The 23,712-nt window shown below is 47.8% G+C and overlaps 1 protein-coding gene across 1 annotated transcript in view; it reads right to left on the bottom strand.

Moving 5' to 3' along the window:
• Positions 1-23,712, bottom strand: part of TTC28 (tetratricopeptide repeat domain 28) — a 166,290-nt gene that overhangs the window by 22,625 nt on the left and 119,953 nt on the right. Inside the window, exons 7-13 of the mRNA XM_009888375.1 lie at positions 15,754-17,095; positions 14,844-15,367; positions 13,093-13,202; positions 12,651-12,780; positions 12,029-12,247; positions 9,821-9,986; positions 2,676-2,816 (exon numbers count right to left, since the gene is read on the bottom strand). Of these exons, the coding sequence (XP_009886677.1) occupies positions 2,676-2,816; positions 9,821-9,986; positions 12,029-12,247; positions 12,651-12,780; positions 13,093-13,202; positions 14,844-15,367; positions 15,754-17,095 (2,632 nt within the window). The remainder of the gene's footprint in view (positions 1-2,675; positions 2,817-9,820; positions 9,987-12,028; positions 12,248-12,650; positions 12,781-13,092; positions 13,203-14,843; positions 15,368-15,753; positions 17,096-23,712) is intronic.

Here is a 23,712-nt window from a genome sequence, read left to right as displayed (position 1 = left end):
CAAGATGTGAACATGCATTCAGGCCCCACATGAGGAATGCAAGGCCTGCCTTGGCAGTAGGGAAGACAAGCTCTTATTCTCAACTCCACGCAGGCCCCACTCCTCTCTGTCCCCTGCAGTGCAGAAGCCAAAGCAAACAGACACCATACCTTCAATCACTGTTTGTGAGCCACAATTTTACCACCCTCTGAAACACTACAGCAGCAACAATCCACTCAGCATTGACCTACAGCTACATGAACTCACTCCAGTACTAGCTGGCAGAAAAGCCATTGCAGACAGGAGGTGAGATGGAGTCTGGAGCTGCGAGATCACAGCTTGTGCTCTTGCTAACCACTCAATTCTGTTGCTTAACCAAAGTCTAAGAGCTCACAGTTCCTTGTTAGAGTTCTAGGCCAGTGCACAGAAATGCTGCTTGTTCCCACTTCATTTCTTAATCTGCTCTCTTTCATGCAGATTTTCATCTGCTTCCTTTCTGAAGCTTCAGGGCTCTTGTAAGGATGTCTCCTTGTCCCAAGCTCAGTGTGCTGCATGCCATGAGCCACTCCACCCTCTTTACAGTTATAAAGAACCACACAGTATAGCCAGAAGCCAGCTAATGCTGTCTATAGTGCCCTTCTAGACTCTGTAGCCTCCAGTTTGGTCATCTATGGGACTGGAGCAGATGTTAAGTACAGGAGGTATTCAAAGGCTTGGGCAGGACCACAGCATCTACTCTGAATTCAGGGCTCAGCAAGCCAGATGCAAAACAGATGTGGCAGTCTTAGCTCTGCCACTAGAGCCTCCTGGTATGCCCCCATCTGCAGGCAAATGGTGGGCAGGCAGGCCATAAAGCAGTGTCTTCTCATTCTCTTCATCTCAGTGCTCACGGTGAAAACATAAAAGACATGGCTGCTTCTAGTGCTCCTCCCGATGCTCTTATGAGGGTGTTTTTAATTAAAGTGCCCAAGCTGCCCCATCCCTGAGCTTCTCCTAAAAGCTGCAAACTAGTTACGTGATAAGACATCTGAGGTAACCTCCTGGATGTGGGTTCACAGTAATGCACTTGGCTTCTATGGAGAGAAGAAGCATGGCTGGCCTCTGCAGTGTTCCTAAGGATTAGCATTCCGTGGAGCAGAATTGGATTGCATTTTTGCCCTGTAATCAGAGCAGCACTCTCCTGTCTTTCTCAGCCTGATGAACTAGCAAAACATCTCAGCAATCCTGGGGATCTGCCTGTTTGATCCCAAACTAGCAAGTACAAGTTCATCAACAATGCAGCAGCCCGAACAGATACGCATGTAGATTCTGGAAAGAAAAACAGGCCAGTTGTTGGTGCCAACAGGCAGCTCCCCATTTCAGGGGGATGCTGTTACAGCTCACAAGATCCAGTGATGGCTCACAACACTACAGGCTGATTGCGTTTTCTTTTCCAGCTGAGAAAGGCCTGGGGTATCCTGTGCTCGCAATCCATGCTGGAGCACAAATCTAGCCAGAAACCCTGGATTGCGTCATGCAGCCCCTCTTCACTGGGGGAGTGGTAACACTGGAAAAATTCTGTCTTCAATTTTCATTCCAAATGCTTGCCCTAATTAGCACAGTAATATGAAAGACTGAGACCTGATCGAGTTGTAAGAGGCAGAAAATCAGTGTGCTGCTAGCACACAGTCCTCTAACACTGGAAATGCAGCATATTCCCAGCTAATTAGTACAACAGTTAAGATCAACAGAAACAAGTATTTCCATAATAAGCATGTTGCAGAGAGCTCCAAGCTCCACACCTCACAGACAGCAGGGACAAAACAGAGTTCCCTTGCAATTGTTCAGATAGTCAGAAATAATGCTTGGCCAGAAGAGCAAATTCGAAATGGCTGCCCCTCTGGACAGAGTTATCACTTAACAAGTGCTGACAAGTCCTTGCCAGCTATCACCTTAAGCTATCAAATTCACCTAGAAGTGCAATGAAGATGCCACCACCTACATCTGCCAAACCAAGCTACTGAGTTCTTCAGTGAAATACATAGTCCTGCCTAGGTCTCTACCTGTGCCTGGGGTCCCTCCTCCCACAACAGACACAATGATGCTTTCAGTCGTTGTCCTGCCTCCTTCCTACTGAAAATTTCTATTTCTAAAGAAGGAAGCAATAGGACCCTGTGGCCCTCCAGGACCTGGCAGGGCTTCTTTGTCCAACACTTGAGTCTGTAGAACAAAAACAACCCCCAACAGGCCACTTATCTGTGGAAGGCCACCAGGCACTCGAAGCTCCCAGGCTGGATACACATGCAACACCAGGCGGTAATGGATTCTCAATCCCATCAGGAGCAAGATGCAGAGCTCTCCTGAGGGGGGGAGAAATTCTCACTGCACCACATGAACACAAAAGGAAAGGACAGAAGGGAAATGCCTACGAACCCCTCTGCTCAGCAGGGAGAGTGCTGCGCGGTACTAACATGGACCTTATTCCTAAGAGAGATGCCTAATGTTCCCCATGCATCCATGCTGTAAAGAATGGACATTTACTGCAACCGTAAAGGATGGGATCAGTTTGCTGCTCTGTGTCCCCACAACTCAGGGCAATAGGGAGACCAAGAGCAATGGCATTGTCTGCACCCTAAACCTGCCATTTAGAGAGAAGCCCATCACCAAGATGTTTTATTTTGCTTGCTGATCCCCACAGTCCACTGCTGTATTCTCACCTGTTCAAGAGGTTGTTCCTCCTGACCATCCTCAGGAAGCCAGTCGGATCAGTCATTGAGTTCAGCTTGTTATTCATCTCCTCAAACTGTTGGTCCATGATATCCCCAGCTTCACTCTCAGTCTCGCTACTGGCACAGGCTCTGAAGGGGGAACAGAACAGCGAAGGAGTCATTGATGCAAGACAGAGCAACAGCTTTGTGACAAACGCTCAGCCAGTTTGAGAGAAAATGTTTTTCAGACACAAACTCAGCCAAATGCTACAGTAAAATTTTCCCTGGATTGCATCATCTTCTCCTGTTCAGCATGTAAGAGAGTAACAACCCCATCGCCTCCTTCTAGGCATTCTTCAAGATTTAAAGAGTGGCACACACTGATGGAAACACAGGACCCAAATTCCCATGTACTGCAGGTAGGGACTTTTGAAGCTGTAGCACAACACAGAAAAGCTGGGTCTGCAGGAAACACCAACTCAGCCCTTGATTTCTCTACAAACATGTGTTAGTGCATCCTTTTCAGATTTCCACAATAATAACTCCAAGCTCTGTATGCTTCCTTCACTGACAAAGTGCAACATAAAAAAGGGAGCTGTGTTTCTGCTCCTGCCACACAAACAGGGAAGGCACAGAGAAAAAAACCCAACTCTATCAATGCCACTACGATAGCAGCAATACAGAGAGAAATAGAGCCCAAAATTTCTAAATTTTCCATCTCCTGACATTAATATCTAAATTATCATCTCAACGTAGATCTTCTGTCAAATTGCTGTTAGCATTTTCTCTTCTTTCTAAAGGCAGAAGGCAAACACAACTATTGTATGTGCATTTTTAACAACCCCTCCCTTTAATCTAATAAATAATTTGCATATTATATGGTGCATCCCAAGCCTTGGGATTTGTACACTTAAACTAAACCTGTTATGCTACCTGCTGAAGCTGTCTTGCATCTCATTCCTGTTTCCTTTTGCGTTCCTGCTAACTTGGAGCTTTTCTTCAAGGACGCATTTTCCAATAAAAAGCACATGAATTAAATTAATGCACAACACATACTTGTGCATGTAACTAGAGCTGTCCCTATGTTGCTGTATGGACCACAGGATATCTTGTAAGCATACTTCCAGGTCAACATAATTTAATAACCTGAAAGAGTAAGTCCCGACAAAAGACTTCATGAACACTGAAATGGGGCTAGCTGATCAACAGCCAAGGGGGCGGGGAGGGCAAGGAAAAAAAGGGAAAAGAAAAGGCTGTCAACAGCTGCTTCCTGCATGTTTTTCCTCCAGCTGCAGACATGCGCAGTTTTGAGTCCTGGCACAGTTTTGAGTAACACTCACAATGAGTATTTGGAGCTCCTTAAAGAGGCAAAAATCTTGAGTTCATGAACCCAAAAGAGCAGGCCACATGCTCTCCCTAAAGAGAAAGGAGTCTGTCCCAACACAAGTTCAAGCAGACTTTGAAGTCTCTCACACTTTATTTTTTTGCAAGTATGAGTTATTTGCCTGCTTAATTAGACCAGCTGAAAGGAACCATTTCTAGCAGAAAGCAAAGGCTGCAGTGTAGAACTGAACACCACCACAGCAAAATCCTGGTCACACATCCATGAAAACATCCATTCGTCTCCAGTAGCAGAAAATGGGGAGATGTGCCACTCTGGAGACACAACAGTAACTATAAGCAGGCTTACAGCAGTATGGAAGTCAATGGCACTTCAATTTGAACACAAAAGCACATAACTACCGTGCACGTAAGCAAGCCATGAACTGAAAAGTCAAAAAAAAGTTTTCACGTGTGCTATACATATTGAAATCCCTCTGTTCTTTGCTGGTAGGCAGAGAACAGGTTCCAGGGACTGCAGATGACAGCTTCTGCTGGGGGTCTGGTGTGCTGGAGCATGGTGGCAGTCAGCAACACTGTAGGGTCTATGCGGGGAAAGAGGTTCAAAACAGAACATGACATTCACCCACATGGAACAGAGAAGATGTGTTTGTTTAATTCCCTGCATATAATTTTGAACTGGGGAAAGAGCTTCTGCCTGTGATCATGCCACACCAGCCCAATGATCTCAGACACAAGCATTAAACCCAGAATCCTTAACCAACAACATACCACTACCATCACCACGAAGAGAGGAGGAAGCCAACATCACAGTAAATTAAAAACTCATCCCAGAACCTAAAGACTGAAGAAACTCTCTTTGCCAGGAGGAGAATCTGTGGTGACAAATGGTTAATGGAACTGAAAATGAACCTGCAAATCTGTTACATGAGACGTAACTACAGATTTCGTTTGTGTATATACATATCTAGAGGGTAAGATTCAACCATCAACACGTGGAGATAGATGTAACCTTCTCAATCACGCAAGCCTGATGCTTTAAGAGAAAGGTAGGTGGAACCAATTCAGTCTGTTTTTCTTCCCCTCTTGTCCTTCCTGTCAGTATTCACACGTTGGAGGGAGCGACTATTCCCCAGAACGGAGAGCTCATGGTCCACATGCACATACAAGACAGAACTAGATGAAGCGTCAACATCCGGAGCACATCTGCAAAACCCAGGAAACATGAAGGCTGGAGGGAGTAACTTTTGACATTTCCTTTAACGGGAATCAGGCAACTCATTTTCAAGCAAGACTTGAAACACATAACTCAAAAGGTGTGACTGAAGTGAACAGAAGCCGAAGTCTCAGAACAAATTTTACTTAAGAACCCAAAAACCATAGACACCACCACCACCAAAGATAGGCCATGTCTTAAATGTACCACTCATATGTTAGCAATAATTTCATGATTATGAACATTTGGACTGCAGTGCTTACATGCTTGTAGCTTCTCAGGGCTTCAGTATGAAGGAAGCTACTCCCCTGTCTATATCTGTTCCCTTACGTTTTGAGTAGTCAAAGCTGAAAGACACTTTGCTGTTTCCCAAGAGTACTTCACAAAACCCCTAGATTAACAAGCAGTTTGTTACCGGTCACAGTGAAATGAATAATCCAATCAGAAACAGAGAGACACCTTTACAACCATGGAAGGTTGTGCACCTTTTCAGAAAGTACAAACCCGAAATGCATCCAAATGAGACACAACTGTAAATCCAGTCCACACAGACGTGGGGATCACTGGAGATGAATCAGCTGTCACTACTTCTGGTTTCCAACTGTCTCAACTTTATGAGTTAAGCACACACCCATCTCAGCAGCATGTTTACATTTAGCAGACGCAATCCCTCCAGTGCCCTTGAGAGAAAAGCAGTTGTGAGGCAGAGTGCTAGTATTTTTGAGAATCGGAAGGCCCACCACCCCTCAAGGGCAAAAACTACACACTCCTTGGCCTTTCTGAAATGCCAATACACGAATGTGCACAGCACAGGGAATAAACAAGAGGAGTTAGAGATGTGCATGCGGCCACAGGACCATGACCTCATTGCAATTACTGAGATGTGGTGGGATGGCTCACATGACTGGAACGCTGTCATGGAGGGCTGTGTTCTCTTTAGGAAAGACAGGCCAGTGAGGCGAAGTGGTGGAATCGCTCTTTATGTGAGAGAGCAACTGGAATGTATTGCGCTCTCCCTGGGGGCGGATGAAGAGCAAGTTGAGAGCTTGCGGGTAAGGATTAACGGGCAGGGTAACAGAAGGGACACTGTTGTGGGTGTTTATTACAGGCCACCTGATCAGGATGGGGAAGTTGATGAGGCCTTCTACAGACAGCTGAGAATCGCCTCACAATCACAGACCTTGATTCTCATGTGGGACTTCAACTACCCTGATATCTGCTGGGAAGGCCACACAGCTGGGTATGTACAGTCCAGGAGGTTCCTCCAGTGCATTGATGGTAACTTTTTGACTCAGGTGGTGGAGGAGCCCACAAGGAGAGGTGCACTACTGGACCTAGGACTGACAAACAAAGAGGGACTGGTGGAGGATATAAAGGTTGGGGGCAGACTTGGCTGCAGTGATCATGAGAAGATAGAGTTCAGGATTAAGTGCGGTATGCACAAAATGACAAGTAAGGTTGAAACCTTAAACTTCAGGAGGGCTAGCTTTGATTGCTTCAAGGAATTGCTTGGGCAAATCCCATGGGAGAGGGCTCTAGAGGGTAAGGGGGCTCAAGAGAGCTGGCTGCTGTTTAAGCATCACTTCCTCCAAGCCCAGGATCGCTGCATCGCGAAGGGAAAGAAATCAGGCAAGGGAAGCAGGAGACCTGCATGGCTGAGCAGGGACCTCCTGAAAAAGCTCAGGTGGAAGAAGGGGCTGACTGCTTGGGACAAGTACAGAATGCTGATGTTCTCAGATGTTCCTGGGCAAGCAGGAATAATGGCTGCTTTTCAGCATTTTGTACGCTTGAATGGGAACATGTTATTTCTGTTCAAACCTTTTGCTATTTAAGCCCTTGCCCAGCCTGGAGATGTCAGCCACGTTCCCTGAGTGCCGTCAGCAGACATCCAGCACCAACACACCTTGGACTCTTCCCTGAGGAACCACAAAAAAGGTGTGTGTACACACACACACACACACAGAGCCGCTGGCTGCTCCATGTCGCAGCAGCTCCAGTCCTGTGCCCATACTTGAACCGAAGGGGACCCAAAGCCTTCACAGTCCTGCCAGAGAAGTGTGTTGTCACAGAAGGGAAACGCTTCCAGCCCAAGGGCAGAGCGGACAGCCCCATGCCAGAGGGCTGAAGCAGTTCCTCTTCACAGAGGGTAAGCCAGACAGGCAACAACACTTCATCACTGTGGCTGTCCCAGCTCTGACGTCTCTCGCAGTGGCCTAAGGCAGGAGAGCTGCCGTCTGACTCGGAGAAGCTGAACAAACGCAGCAACGCTTGGCTGGGCCTCAGAGGTTGCACATGAAGTGCTCAGCACCGATTCCTGACTCGCACCCCAGTGCTCGCACTAAGCAGTTTGGCAGTGGCTCTTCGAAACAATTCTTCAAGCTGGCCTGAGCCCAGCGTCAGGCTCCAGGAGCAGGAGGCCGGGCTGGGGAGCCCAGCGCGTGCATTCCCCTGACGAGCAACGCCAGAGCACCGAGAAGCAAAGATAAGCCTGGCACCATGCACCATCGATTTATTTGACAGAGACACCTTTTTCCAAACCTTCCTAAATCCAGTATTTTTTCTGGTACAGGAAAAAAAAATAATCTTAGGTAGAGCTTACTCTTCTGTTCCCTAAAGAAAGGTAAAAACCAGGAGAATGTGTGACCACAAACCAAGCCCATCCTGCCTTGCAAACCTTTCAGGACACATTCAGCATCCCAGCATAGACACACACTCTTTAATTTACTTTTTAAATGGGTGAAAATAACAAAAGCCAGACCTGAATCCAGAACCTCTGATGGCTTCTAGCTCACTTCCAGCATCTGATGCTCCCATGAAGCAAATAGCAGAGGGACTTGCCGTCTGTGCCGAGCACACGTGTCTGTAGCCATCTCAGAGCTTCAAACCCAGTAAGCTGACTGCAACCCATGTCATTATCGGTACTGGGGACATAACACACCAAGTGTCATGTTCCCCCTACCCCAAGGGGAGAACTAATTTGCCCGTGAGAGACGGGAGCAAGTCCTGGGGAAAGCAACTAGGAAATCCGGTGCCACTCTGCATAGTTGAAGCACCTAATGGGAAACTTCAGGACTGGGGTTACGCTCTTATTTTGATCCGATAGAAATTTCCTGTCCTGTTTAATTAAGGTGTAAGTATCAAGGGTGGGAAGCTGAGGAAACTGCTGGTGAGCAGACTACAAAGCTCAGCTCGGTTTTACTGCTGCCTCCTGCACAATAATGCCCTAACTCACACCACCGCAGGGTCACCAGGCAGCTGCATTTGCCACCTACAGTAGCTATTACAAAAGATCAACAAGGATTAATCAGGAGCTGAACAGCTTCCCAGTTGCTCACAGAACCCTGAGCACAAATTGATTTGAGGATCAATGCCATTACTTCCTCTTTCTTGGCCAACACCATTACCTGGAACACCAGGGCCGGGTGTGCCCTGCCCTGCAGACGGCAGGTCGTGGGCAGAGAGCGATCGGCAGGGTGGTAGCCTCTAACTGCTAACGGCTCGCTGGGGCTGGGGAAGCACCGTGAGTGCTTTCTCCATCAAAGCTTGGACAGAGGACATTTGTCCACAGCCTCGGGGACTCAAGAGTGTTTTACTCATAAATCTTGGTGCTGCATAAGAATGCAAAATGGTTTAAAAAAAGACTACAACACCGTATAACCTAGAAGAGCCAGTGTCTCCACTCACACCAGTTTTGGGGGCTGGTTAACAAATCAGCCAACACATACATTTAGGTCCCCTTTGCACTAGTAGTAAACTAGACCTGCAAACTGCCAGTGTGTTAGTAAAGTAAAGCAATTAATGACTACCTAGCAAGCTTCACTTACAGAGCAAGCTAAACTGTTGCAACATCCTTTACCCTGTACACTTCATTCACAAAGAACATACGAGGACAGGGACGCCCCCAACTCTGTTTTTCAGACAGAAGTATTCAGAGAAAAAATACTTGTAAATATCAGCATAGAAACTATATTTCTATTCGTCCAATCAATAAATCAAACCAAATACCCCAAGAGATCATGAGATTGAGTACAAATAAGCAAAAAAAGCCTGATTTGTGATAAATCCATAGAATAAAAAAAATGAGGAAACATAGTTGTGGGACCTATCTGAGTAATGGACTTGAGTAAAGTTCCTCCCTCTTTGCTGAAATTCATCAGACGGATTAATCCACTGTAAAATATTTACTCAGCTATAGCCACAAGGGAACATATTTGGAGGGGGAGGGTGGAATTCCTATCCTTTTTGCAGTTTTCCATAAGTAAACCTTTGAAAGGGAATTAATTACACTGGAAAATGCAAGTAGGATGGAATCTGCCTGTATACAGTCAGACATGGCATTTGCCTCATCCAATCTACAGATTCATTACCCAGCCTATGGGTTCAAACCTTATTTGCACGTGCATATATGTTATTTGGCAAAAAAATAGCCATGGATACAAAAACAAAGCAATTTTTTTGTTGCTGCAATGAAGATTTGCCGCTACTCTGACTCTCAGTTCTCAGACTTCTCAGCCGACTAGCTCACCCCAGACTGTTATAAATTGGTTTCAGATGGGAGAGTGGGAAGAGTATGTTAGAGCCCCCCTCCCCATCTTACCGCGTATAGTAGGAATCCACACCCAGAGCCTCTCGCACACTTGAGATGTACTGTTCCAGCGCAGAATTTGTTATTGTTTGCAGGGTCATGTTGTTGGCTTCATGGAATTCCCCAGCATTTTCTGTCAGGCCATCACCCAGATAATACTCATGAAATTTCAGAATTCCTGCAAGGCACGAGAATCATGAGGTTATTTCTGTGGGGCAGGAAAAGCACAGCCAGCAACTGTCTAGGAAGGTGGCGCAGCCCCTTGCATTTGGCATTTTGAGTATAACTGGGGCAAAGCATTCCATGCCATGTCTCCACAGGGCTTTTCCAGCATTCTGTATTACAAGCTTGCTTTTAAAATCTGTTTTTGTACTTTGCAGATGATGACTCAAAGGTACAAAGACAGAGCAGTGCTTTTATGAGATGCTCAGAATGCATTTGCTATTGCAGCAGTCTCATATAAATTATAAAACAGATCTTTCATACAAGCACCTACCAGACTAATTCGCATTTCAATAGATGCACATGAAAACTACCTACTAATAGCCTCTGATCACATAAATTGAACACACAAGGCTCAAACGCTGAACAAAAGTGTTACCACTACAGCAGAACCTCCTCACATCACACAAAGATTTTTCATTTTACTCACATGAATGAAAATACATTATATACAAAGAAAGAAAAAGATGGATTAATGCATAGTGAAATATTAAAAGATAGCATTTCACAATGGGTAAACCAGATAAAGGACACTCAAGAATTCAACTATTACTGCAGATAAAACCTTCCTCCACTCAGACTGGCATATCCTTCCTGATATAATTAATTCTACAGTCTGTGATCAACAGTTAAAGGCTGCTCTGGATGCCCTGTTTGCCTTGACAGCATAAATTATTAAACCAGTTAAGAAGGGTGGAGGAATAAAGAAGAAAGCAACTCCTTCTGCAGTTACAGCAGCAAAGATAGAAGCGGCTAAGAGGCTCTAAGCGTACCATCTCAGTGGGATAATGAGGATCCTGCACTGCCACTGAAACTACTCTCTCCGTCAGCACTAATGAAACAGGAAGAGGTCACTGTGACTGCGCTGGAGTCACTACTGAAGAGCTCCCCAGAAAAGCTGCTCAAGTGGAACCCCGAACCCTCGAAGCACCACAGTCCCTCTCCTTCCCAACACCTGAGAGAGCGTTCAAGTCACAAACCCATGTAGTTGAAGCGTGCAACTGCTTTTCTAGAAGACTCAGTTTGGGCAAGGAGGAGACTGGTCATGAAGCCTAGTGGCAAACCCTATACTTCTGATCCATATAATCTTAGTAAATTCAGCTCGATATTAATACTATAGAATTACTGGCATTTTGTTGCACAAACTACAGGCCCAAAGAGCCAATTAAGGACTGGATGCATACTAAGACAACACCATTTTACACTTATACATGCAACATTGCAAAATGCCCCCCAAAAGCGTATCTTCCAATCACTGTCATCCCATCTGAAGTCAAGCACGTGTGAATGTTTGCTTCCCTTCCGGAAGTGTTTTTGGTGCAGTCTAAATAGTGCTTTTTATCTCTTTAGCTTTGTCATGGTGAAGGGCTGCAATTATTAAATTATATCCAGAAAGAACTCATGAAAATTTACAGTCATCGCTTTATTAGATAATGAACAACAGCTGTCTGCAAAAAGCAATCCTCTTCAAATTAATCCTCCTTGCTCCTCTGTGATAAGTGTTTCCACATTCATACGAGGAGAATTCAGAGGATCAGGCAGTTCAATGGCATATCAGGAAGCAGGGACGCCCTTCTGTTTTATGCAATCCACTTCAGTGGATAAATGTCAAAAGCTTTTGGAAGGATAAAGCGCAGAAATGTAATTAAAATAGGGATTCTCATGCATAGAAGATTCTTACAGAGCCAACATACTTGGAATCTCATTACTGCTGTACCCTGTGGGAAATATATACAGATTAGAGGTTGAAAAATGGAAATATTAAACATGTGAAACGTTTCCTTCTCCAGGTGAACATCAAAGCACTGAATAAGCACTTCTATGTCATTATTGCTGTGGCTATGCCATAGTTTTCAATCTATTCAGCTTTAAGGTGCTAGATGGAAAGGATTCCCTCATACGCTCACTCTGGCCCCAGATTTACTCCTAGCCACAAACAGTACAATTCTGCCTTTGTAAGGCTTTTTCACAGGCTCTCATCTCCAAAAAGCACCTCACCTGCCCCAGGAGCCAGCAGCCAGCTGTACAGATAACCTGCAGCCAGTGAGTAGTAGAGGACAAGTCCCCTCTGGCCGTTCACTGTCTCCAGGACCTGGTCAATGGTCACTGGAGAATAGGGATCAGAGTCCTGTTGCCCAGTCTGACGTTCCACAAGCAGGTCAGCAAATGCCCTCGTTCGTCCTCTCTCTGCTACTGCTAACGCTTCATCATGGTGACCTGAAAAGACAAAGCCATCTCTCAGACCTGACACCAATGTGGTCTGCAAGGCAATGTGCAGGATCAGGGACAGCTGCTACCCCAACCCAAACTAAAACCTGGGGAAGCCGGGTCACAGCACGTATTTTTTGAAAAAGTAGCTGTAATACAGTCCCACAGATTATCTTGGCTGCAGGCAATAACGTGATGTACGGGAAAACGAGCCACAGAAAGGTAAATGAACGGACAAAGCAAGAAAGAAGATCCAAAGGTGCCTGACACCCAAAGGAGAAGACCTTTATTTCTGTCCTGGGAAAGAAATGTTGTGCTCTGCCGGACAGAAGAGTGAAGGACATATCATGAACTGCACCCCCGCAACTTCAGTTGAACTCTTGGCATGAGCTTGGAGTTCGGCATCTCTTACCAAGACTGACAAGTACTCGCTGCAGCGCCTGATAGGAGGATGTCTGCAGGTCGAAGAGTGATAGCTTGTAATCTGTGCTCAGCTGCACCTCATGTCGGATGGTTTCAAACAGTGCTGAGGCCCGGTACAGCTGGGAGGGAAAACAGCCACAGTGACTTCCTTACAGACACAGCACAAAGCACTGGCTGGAAGAGCAGCAGGATCCAGGGCCAACACAGCCTCAGGCAGGGGAGGTCTGCCTCAGACAGCTCCTCAGGATGGCAGCATCCTGCCAGAAGGGAGGCAACTTTGGATGGAGCAGGGAGGCACATGCACCTGAGCTGGCGCAGTGCACTACACACCCTCCCCGGGATGCACCAGCCACATCCTCCCCTGAGGACAGGAATGATCCAAAGGGCTCAGAGGACACAAGCCTGCCAGCACAGGGCAGACCACAGTATACCTGGTGCTGAGACTCCTCCAGGTTCCCACTCGCCCAGAGGGAGAGGCCGAGGCCGTGGCGAATTTTGGCTTCATCTTCTCTGCGTCCCAGCTGCTCTGCCAGCCTCAGTCCTGAAAAGGAGTCAGAGTGAGAGACGGATGAAGGGGAGAAGGGGCTTCGGCGGCTCAGTGGAGCACTTCTGCCTCAGCAGCCTGGTGGGCTGTCAGCTCCAGTGGGCCCCCAGCCTCCCAGGCTCCTGCGGCAGGCAGAGACGGCCGTGGAGCTGCCAGGAGGTGGGATGCCAAGCAGGGCAGCGCCAGCGCAAGGCAACTGCTGCCGAAACTCAAACTGGCACCAGCGTGAGAGGTGCCTCGGCAAGACAGACATTTCCATAGACCAAGACCTCCCCAAGTGAGGTTGAGGTGAAGTCCCCTGAGACACACCCAGTAAGCCCCTATTATCAGGAAGTTCAACTTTTTAAACCTTAAAAGCCACACAGACAAACAAAATTACACTGAGCTGCCAAACACTGCCAGAAAAGACACCTCTTGCCACATTACTGGCTCATTTCCCACCAGTTCTCTCCAGCCTCCCGGCAGGCTCCACATGGTTTTTACGTACTGAGCCAGAGCAGAGGGCAGCATCCTGGCGTGAACGACCTGGAGCTCATTTCACTTCCAGCAGCACCTTCTGTGTCATCCCCCCCTTCCACCACGCTCCAAACCTCTCGCCTCCATGGGCCCTGCTGACAACAGGGATGCCTCCTCTTAGGCACCTCAGGTTTCCCATGGGCCGGGGAGCAGGGGCCCTGTCGTGACCACACAGCTCCGCAGCATCTAGCATTTGCAGGCTTTTCAGGAATTCTGCGTCACACCAGGAGACGGAGCTGTATTTAATTTCTCCCCTTCCAACTTAATTGAATTCCCTCAGCATACTGGAATCCTGCCAAGGTCAGTTTCAGGAAAACCAGACTAACTGATGTAATTAATCCTTCGGCTTCCAGCTTCATACACTCCAGCTATGCTGCTCATCTCCGCTATCAGAGAGCCACCACCTTCCACAGACACTGCGTGCATGCTGAAATCCCTTGCAGCAGCACAACTCACAAGCCAGCGCTGGCCCCGGTGCTCAGCAGCAGCAGATGGTTTACGGACACCGAGGGCTGACCCTCCCTCACCTCCCTGTCAAACACAACTTGCTTTCACTCACAGCTTAGAGGATGCTCACCCACCTGTTTTCAGTCCCACTTGAACGCAGAAGGAAAAGCAAGGTGGCTATCAGCAAGGCACACATCAGTTTGAGACCTGCTCTCAGGCTCAGAGAGACCCATCACGACCTGATGTGGTCTTCCCAGAGTCAGTTCCTGGTATGCAATGCTATTTTATAGAAAAGGTTCACACCCTCTAGGCTCAGGCACAAATGAGCTTTATAAAGAGACTCTGCCAGGTGCAATCTGGATTCAAGCTCAGAGCTAGCTGAGATGCCCCCAGGAAGGCACAGATCATGCTTTGCAATGCTTTGTCTACAGGAGGCCAGGAAGGTTCCCCCTGGCATGGCGTGCTGACCGTAACAGCCCGCTTGGACAGCTACTCGCAGGGATGGTCAACAGTAGCTCTGGATGTCTGCAAGAGCTTTTGCATCAAAGGCCGCTGTCAAACACATCCTCTTAGCACCACGCTCACAGTACCTCACTTCTCTGCATGTCTTCAGGCCTCCCTCCCATCCCCCCACACCTACCACAACATGCTGTGTTGCAAAATTCAGCCTCCTACCTTCCTGCAGGTACATCACAGCCTGTGAGTAGTTCTGCAAGGCGTGATGAGTCCTCCCCAGACTGCTATACGACACAGTTTTGGCTACAAGGTCGTTCATTTGTGCTGCAATGCTGAGGTGCTGCTCCTGATAAACTACTGCCCTCTCATAGGTGCCCAAGGACTCGTAGGTCAGGCCCAGATTGCCGTAAGCCCGGCCTTGGCAAGTGGGGTTGTTGGTCTCCTCCGCAATCTGCAGGTCTAGCTGGTGGTACTGCAGGGCTGTGTCGTACTCCCCCATCTGCTGGTAGACCCCACCAAGGCCGCAGGCAGCATCGCTCTCCAGAGCTCGGTCCTTCATCTCTCGAGCAATGTTTAGCTGGCGCTCCAAGCAAGAAATGGCTTGTTCATAGTTCCCCAGCTGGCTGTGCAGGCTGCCCAGCTCCCCATAGGCCTGGGCTTTGTTAAATGCCTCCCCCAGCTCATGTGCCACCACAAGCCTCTTCTCAAAGCACACCAGAGCCTGCTGCAAACTTCCCATAGCCCTACAAGGGAAGAAAACAACAGCATTTATTTTCCCAGTATTTTTCTGAAAGAGGATGTTTTGTCATTTCCTCTAGAGAACAGCTCAAATCCTTCAGGCAGAGAAAAGTGCTCCCCCGAGGAGACATCCCTGGGACCTCTGAATCAACCTCTTCCTTCTGCCACCCTATAAACTGCTCTTCCTCTCAGGGCAGAGCAATATCAGCTTCACTATTTGAGCCGGTAGCACAGTTCTCAGCACCCAGAGGACTCTGTTACTCGCCCCTGTGCCGCATCCCTCTGCATGCGTGCAGTGGCCACACAAACACACCCCATCAGAAACACAATGCATCCACTTGTACTGGTACTTCACTGTCTGTCATTGGAATAGATATGCAGTGCTTCTTACCTGTGCCCATTGCCCAAGCCCCGGTAGGCCTTTGCCTGATCTTGCATACGGTTCAAGCTTTGAGCCACAGACAGGTACTGTTCATAATACTTTATAGCTTCCTCAAAATCTCCCAGAGCCTCGTAACAATCTCCCAGGTTCCCATATGCTCGGCCCCTATCTAAAACAGATTCATTTCCACTGAGCTGCTGCAGCATGGCCAGCTGCTGTTCAAAGTAGCCAATAGCTTCCTCCATGACATTCATGTTCATCTTGGTAATGCCCATGTTACCATAGACTTGGGCTTCTATGCTGGGGTCCTTCAACTTCTGCCCGAGCTCCAGCTGTTCTTCGTAACACTTGAAGGCCATGGTGTACTTCCCAAGTGACATATACACTGCAGCAAGGTGACCATGTGCTCTGCATTCACCCGGCATATCTCCCAGCTCCTGGTACACCTCCAGCTCCTGCGTGTGGTAACCTAAAGCCTTGTCACACTTCTGTATCATTCTGTATGCAGAGCCCAAGGCTGCATAGGCGCTGGCTTCCAGTCTCCTGTCTTTAACATGATGGGCCAAGCTCAATTGCTGCTCATAAAATTTTATTGCACCATTTACGTCTTTTTTACAGACAAAAATATCCCCCAAGTTCCCCAGAGCTCGGAATTTGGCCTGGGAATTGTTCAGAGACTGAGCCAGGGACAACAGGTACTTTTGACACTCCTCTGCTTTGCTGAAGTCCATCAAGGCCTTGAAGGCCAGGCCCAGGTTGCAATAGGCTTTGGCTTGGCTCAGCTTGTCATGAAGATCCTTCGCTAAGGCCAGATCCTGCTCGTAGTACTTAACAGCTTCCTCGTAGTTCCCAAGGCAGTAATGGGCATAGCCAAGGTTATGGCAAACCTTCCCCTCCCCTTCCATGTCCTGCAGCTCTGGGGACAAGCGCAGGTACTGCTCATAGTAAGGGGCTGCCTGCACGTACTCTCCTCGCGAGCAGTGGAAGTTGCCCAAATTGCTGAGCGCCCGTGCTTCACTCTGGATGTCTCGCAGCTCCCGAGCAATGTTGAGATGATTTTGGTAGTGCTGCAGAGCACGGTCATGGGCACCCAGCGCTTGATAGGCAACTGCTAAGTTCCCATGTGTAGATGCCTGAGAGGCACGGTCATTTACTTCCATAGAAATCTGCAGCTCCTGCCGATGGTACTTGACAGCCTGGTCATACATGCCGAGAGCGTTATAAGCATTGCCCATGTTGCCATAGGCCCGGCCCTGGGCCGCGTAGTCACTGAGCTCCTGTGCTATGGACAGATGTGTCTTATGCAGCCGCAGCGCAGTGTCATAGTCGCCTTTCATCTGGTGAATGATTCCTGAAAAATAACACAAACAGGCTCAACAAAAACATTCCTCCACGCTAACCCTTCTGCAAGACCTTGCCGTGCCAGGGCTGCCCTGCAGCCCGGCCCGCGGCATCTCGTGGTTGGCCCTTCCCCAGGCTCCCTACACCAGGAGACCCCATCCTGTCCCCACAGCACCCCAAGGCGTCCCTGGCACCGCCGACGTGGCACGGCCCTTCTCAAATGAACTGCTTCCTCACTCCCAACAGGCAAATCCCAGAGACGGTTTTACCTTACACATGAAGCACACATTCACCACAATTGGACAGTCTGGCCTTACAAAATGCTCATTTTCTTTTTACTTATGCTACTTTTTTGTTTTTCCATCACAGTTACTCGACACCTGAAGACAGCTTTGGGTCTTTCCCTGCCCCTGAAAGAAAACAGCTTCCAATTTCCATCTGCATATCACAACCAATGTGTTGAGGGGGAAGAGACACGGAAGGTCAGGAGGTGGCTGCCTTCCCTGGTCACTGGCAAGCGCAGCATGCTGTGACCGGGCCCTGCACATCAGCCTCCTCTTGGCTTGCACTTTGAAAGAAAAACTTGAAGATAGAGGCTTTCCAAGTGAGCCTGGAACACGAGGGCTGAAATTTACTTTCCCAAAGCCATTTGGACCTCGCCGATTCATTTTTTGAACTCATGTGGGGTTGAAAACCCAGGTTCCATGACATCAGCATGAAGCATTCTCGCTGGATTACCTGTATTTCTACCAAAGCAAGGCATTCCAAAATTCTGCTCGCTTTCCTACTAACATGAGGCTTCAGGAGAAGGCAGAAAACATGGGCAGAACAAAACAGGATCAAACCAGCAAACGCTTGGCTGCTGATCACAGTTCATTTCTCTCCTCCTGCAATGAAATAGTCATCAAAGCTAGAGCTCATAGCAGGAGGGACCGGCTCCCTTGTGCCTTAGTCCTGGCCAAATCCTTCCTCAGCTCCAATGAGCCTGTGGCTCTAATTGATCAGCATTAGCTATTGCATCTCTAGCTGATGCAGGCTGATGTCTCCCTCCGGTATGACAAGGGAAGGTGCTGGCAGCAAGGATGGGAAGAACTAAGCTAAGTGTCCCCACGTGAGTATTCTGGCCCTCCATCTCCCATCTGGAGACATGGCCAGTGCTGGGGCTTGGTGGACAGCCGCACACAGCAGAGCAGTAACAGGAAAGACCACCGATTTCTGCAGAAAAAAACACAAAGTAATTACAAGGGGCGGAAATGGATTGGACACAAAGCCGAGTAACATATAAACTGCAAAACGCAGTCACTACAGTCACTGTGAAAGCGTCCCATTGCTTCAGAAACTAAAAAGACAGAATTAGCTAAATCTGTCCTCTGGAAACAGCAAGAGGTGTCCAGCTGGAAGCAGGCAGAACCAGCGCTGCCCCAAGGAGCCAGCGCTCCCAGCCCTGTCTCCCAATTGCTATGTGCCTCCCAGCCACCACCTCGGGGTGCCCCGGCTCCAGCACGGGCAGCCAGGCACTGCCCAGCGAGACGCAACACAGTGCACCCCACTGTGAGAAAGCTAAATACATAGCTTATTGAAAACCACCCCTGAAAACTCAGGGTTTCCAGAATAAGGGGATGAGCAAGCTTTTCCTAATCTCTTACTGCTAAACGGACGGACTCCTCAAGGAGACAAGACATGCTGTTGCTCTCCACGAGCACCACTCTCCACCTCCTCTGAGCAATCGGGTGTGGGAAAGCACTCAGCTTGAAGTGACCGTAAAAGGGAGAGGGAGGACAGAAAACAGGTTAAAAGCAAATTTTAGTTCTGCTGACTGCCCAGATAACTTCTTCTTTGATGAGATTCCTCTTAATTAAAAGTCAGAAAGCAGAGAAGATGACAAACCTTATTAAACATGTTTAGTGGTGACTTTGGCACAAAGGAAGCAAGTGCTAGTCAAGATGTGCTGATGAAACCCAGTTAAGCAGCACTGCTAACACAGAGAAGGATGAGATTATCATGGAGGAAGGACTGGACAACCTTATGTACCAGAGCAACAAGAATGGGGTGATGAAAATCAGCAGTAAACTATGCAAAGATATGCACTTCAAGACTACAAGGGCAGGGAGTCATCATCTGGAAATGAGAAGAGGAGCTATCCAGCCTCAAAGCTTAGGCACCCTGAAGAAACTCCACTGTGAGGAACAAGAAAAGTCTGTGCACAGTGGTCACCATTAAAATGCCATTGGTAAGTCAGACACTGCGTTCACAGGAGTGGTGGATGAAAGATGAGGATGCTAGTGGGAAGTCCTCTGCTCACTGTAATTATCTCTCTCCCTCAACACAGAGGAACTTACAATGAAGGAAGAGGGTCAGGGATGCTGACCCAACCCAGACCCTCTCCCACTACCACTTCATACTATACTTAAGGATAGATAAGAAAAGGAGTATCTGGGGCTAGAGATAATAGAAATTCCTGCCCCAGGACACCAACTTCTCCTGTCCTGCGTGAAGGAGAAGGGAAGTGGGAGGGGAAGATGGGAAGTCAGACACAGAGTGTGGCTTTGAAAGGCACATGGCAGCCTGAGAAGTAAAATTCATACTAGAGGTTAGGGCAACAGGTTACTGAAACAGCCAGTGCTGCCACTCTCTGGAGAGGCTATGGATGGAGTTTCACCCTGGTATACTATGTCCACCAAAAAGGCTGCTCTCTGTCACAAGCCCTGCTCAAGCAAATTCCCAGAATTTCAGCTAAAAAATTAAGGTTGCTCTTGGGAAAAGAGGAACCTGGTAAGAGACCCCACACAGCACTGCCTGGTATGTTTCCATCATTTGCCAGGGATAATTACAAAGGATGGCCCAGGAAGGAAAGGTTCTGACTCAGACTCCAAAATCATCACCTACCAAATATATACTCTCTTTGTGCATTCCTCAACAGACAAAAATGAGGTTTGTAGATGGATGGGAGATGAAGCCTTCACAGTTCTAAATGTTTTAGTCAGCCTCTTTACTGCCAAGAAAGGAGAAAAACAGTGAGCAAATGTTTACCAGGAGACACCCAGGACAAAACCAAGCAGCATAACAGAGAACAAAGCTGTGCTCTTCTCACCATGGCGCCTGCTATCACATTAGTTTGCTTGAGCTGTCACCCATCTGTTGTGGCACTTAAGGAAGAAGGATCCAGAAACACACTGTCACTTCGAAACATCAGCATTCTGACTCATTCTTACAGCTATAACTATTGACTTCAAAGTAAAAGATAGTCTTCTGGTCGGGCAGCCAGACTTCATTTTGGAATGGCACACGGGGGATACAGCCGAACACACTCAAGGCAAGAACCCAGCTGACATAAAGGGAGACGGCCAGAGACAGCCTTCGCTGCCTTATATAGCGTAAAGCACCAAAAATGGCACAAATTATATTAATTCACAAGCTTTCTTTCCTTAATGGTGAATACAGTTAGAACTGGGTAGAAACCTGTATAAGACATCAACAAAATAATCATAAAAGTTACATTCTGCCTATGCAGATCACCGATTTTTCCAATTCAGGCATCAAGTTGGTAAGGTCGGGGAGAAAGTGTCAGACTAACTTTGGAACAGTTTTTGTGGCTCCTGTGCTGGAGCCCGGCAGGCGGTTACAGCAGAGACCAGAGGCATCTCCAGCCTCCCACCAGCACTAGCCAGTGCAGAACAAACCCCTGCGTCATGAGGGGGTCACTGCTGCACCACAGCCTCCGGCTTAAACTGAGGTAGCATTGCTCTTGACTGAACCTGCTCTTTCACAATGAAATACAAACACACTGAAAGTCGAAACAGAGCAAAAGTGGTTCTGAAGCTCACCCATGTGGTGGAAGAACCAGGTCCCAGCCTGCCCGCTCCTCGTTGTGGGGAGAGCCGAACAGCACCCACTGTCTGCGGCACGTTCTGCTGCGATGCCGCCAGCGGGACGAGCATGCCGGCGAGCGGTGGGAGAGGAGGGAAAGGGGTCTTTGGCGAGTCAGCTAGTCCGTCGGCAATCAGGGAAGAGATGGGCAAACACAACCACATTTTTTGACACTAATTGCAAAAATGCTTCAGAAGAAAATATCTTGCTTCTTTGGACAACACGCCAAGCACATGAAGATATGCACAGAAGTTCTCTTGTAACTGCAAAGAGATGCTAAGCACCGAGGGAGAGACTTTAAACTGTGTTTTATTAATAATCTGAAGTGTCCTCTCTGCATCGCAATGGGAACCCTTAAGACCTGCAGAGGCTGAAAAGCCAGCTCTCCACATGGAGCCTTGGCATCTGGAAACACCATCTGCTTTGCAAAGGCTGACAATCTGAGACTTCTGGTTAAGCTCCACATCTCCTTGCTGTGAAGGGCTTGATAACTTGTGGCTGGCCCTCAGTCCATTACCTTCTGCTTACTGCGTCACAGAGCGCATTACATCTCCCTGCAGAGCGCTACAGCAGCTGGGCTGTGTTATATTCCGTCTCCATCTTGCTCAGCATTAGATGGTACACTTAAGAGATCTTTCCATCTAAATCAGTGAAATGCAAACAGAAAATTTCTGTTGCTTCAGCAAAGAGGCCAACTCCAACATTCTGGCTTGGAAACACACATTTAGATACATTTTTTTTGCCTGTCAGCATGGTTATTTTGATGAGGTTTTGTTTTGCGTGTGGATTAGATGAAAGAGACAATTAAGACTTGAGTTTTTAATTGGTAATAGATGCGTTTTAAAAAACAGTAATAGACTTTCTCAGCAAGAAGTGTATGTTCTCTTTCTCTAGTATAACTTAACTCTGACAGAGAAGACATGAAAATACAGCCAAATAACGGCTGAAACGTGAGATCCTGCACTCAGAAGCTAGGAAAACTATTCTAATACAAAGTGCAGAGTAGCTGAGTCAGCATACCAACTGAAAGTTATATTTAGGCTTAAATCCAATGCAAGAAAAACATTCTCTGCTGCACCAAAACGCTTTCCTTTTTTTTTTACAAGAATTTCTGGAATTACATGCTGACAGCATAATTAAATCCAAAGCTGCTGTAAGATTAATAATGATATTAAGATTCATTTTCTAGTCCCAACTTAACTGATTTTGAGTCAGCAAAACTGTGACAGAATTTAAACCGCAAGTGAGTACCATGAAGGTTGAGGAACAGGCGCAAGTCGCTTCCTTTTGCAGCAGCACTTGTTTTATTGTGGGATGAGGCACAGCAACTACAGCAAGTGTCAGCACTTGCAGGGAATTGCTAAGCCCATCTCGTCTCAAGATTTCTGTACCAGTTTGTTGGTTTTTTTTTTTTACAATGCTGAGTAGCACAGACACAGACACAGACTACACCGGACATACGGGCAATCAGAAGAAATACTACAGAACTTGAATTAAGCTTTTCCTTCTAGCAAACAAGCTGTGGTCTGCCCAATGGCAGAGGGCTCATAGAAACAGGAGACGACAGTATGGAAAACCCAAGATGGCTCATCACCACACTGCCGCGGGGAAGAAAACCAAACCCAAGTGACAGATTCCACTTCCCCAGACTGCATTTCCTCAGTTTCCTGATTTTGCTCAGAAAGAATTGGGGCAATTCTCCAGAAAGCAGCAAGTGCTTCACAGGGTGCTGCTCAGAGCACGTCCACCCCCATTTTACAGGCGCCCACGGCTGAACACAGCTGTGCGATACCCAGTACCCACACCATCAGAGCAGCCTGTGCACCCTCTGGTCAGCTTCCACTGGGAACAAAACTCATTAAGTTCAGCGTCACAGCAGGAGGAACTTTCCCTCAGCCCTGACCATGAGCTGGGAAGCCAGTACGTTCCCCAAGTGTAGCCAAGGACATCACCTCCATCACCCCCACCAAAGACCCAGTGTTTACGCCTCGCCCTGCGCCCTGCCTGGGCAACCCAAGGTCCTGTTCTTCCACCCCTGTCACAGACCAGCGGATCCTTCAGGTCTCTGCATGTCCCCAGGACCGGTGCCACACTGGCAGCAGGGGGGGGGGATGTGATCTGTGCTTTGCTGTTGTTCTCCGCAGAAGCCCTCACCAATGTCAGAGGCAGCCAGATGCCAGGCCCTCTACCCCCAGCCCTTTGCCCCTTGGGTGCTCTGTCACACCAACAGAGAAGTTATCAACTGCTCTCTAATGCTAAGCACACCACAAGCGCTTTTGGCTCACAAACCTATTTTGCCTCACACATTTGCCCTAATTTGCGTAAAGGAGGAAATTCGGAACACTAATTAGAAAGCTAGGACTGTTTTGTTTTCTCCAGTTCACCTTATCTTCTTCATTCAGCTCCTGAAGACTCAGCTATTAAGAGAAATTAAGTAATTCATCAAGCCCTTTTCAATTACCTGCTGTTGATAACATCAGAGTACAATTAGCATCTACAAATGAACCAAGTGCCAACTGCCAAGCAGAAACAGAAGCTAATTTACAGCGTGGGGCAGCCTGCAAGAGCTGAGACTCAGGGGCTGCCAGCAAACGCGTATTTTGTTGTACCAGCACCAGCCCTGTTCTGCCCCTCCCAGCCAGCTGAGAACACATCCTCCAGGACAGCTGGAACATCAGCAGCACAAACGCCGCATCCTACCGCAGAGATGGAAATGCACCTCTGGTCACTTCCACATCTGTTGCTGTGAAGAAGCAGCAG

Source organism: Charadrius vociferus, unplaced genomic scaffold, assembly GCF_000708025.1.
Source record: "Charadrius vociferus isolate BGI_N301 unplaced genomic scaffold, ASM70802v2 scaffold17, whole genome shotgun sequence".
NCBI lineage: Eukaryota > Metazoa > Chordata > Aves > Charadriiformes > Charadriidae > Charadrius > Charadrius vociferus.
This window is presented reverse-complemented; position numbering and strand designations above follow the sequence as displayed.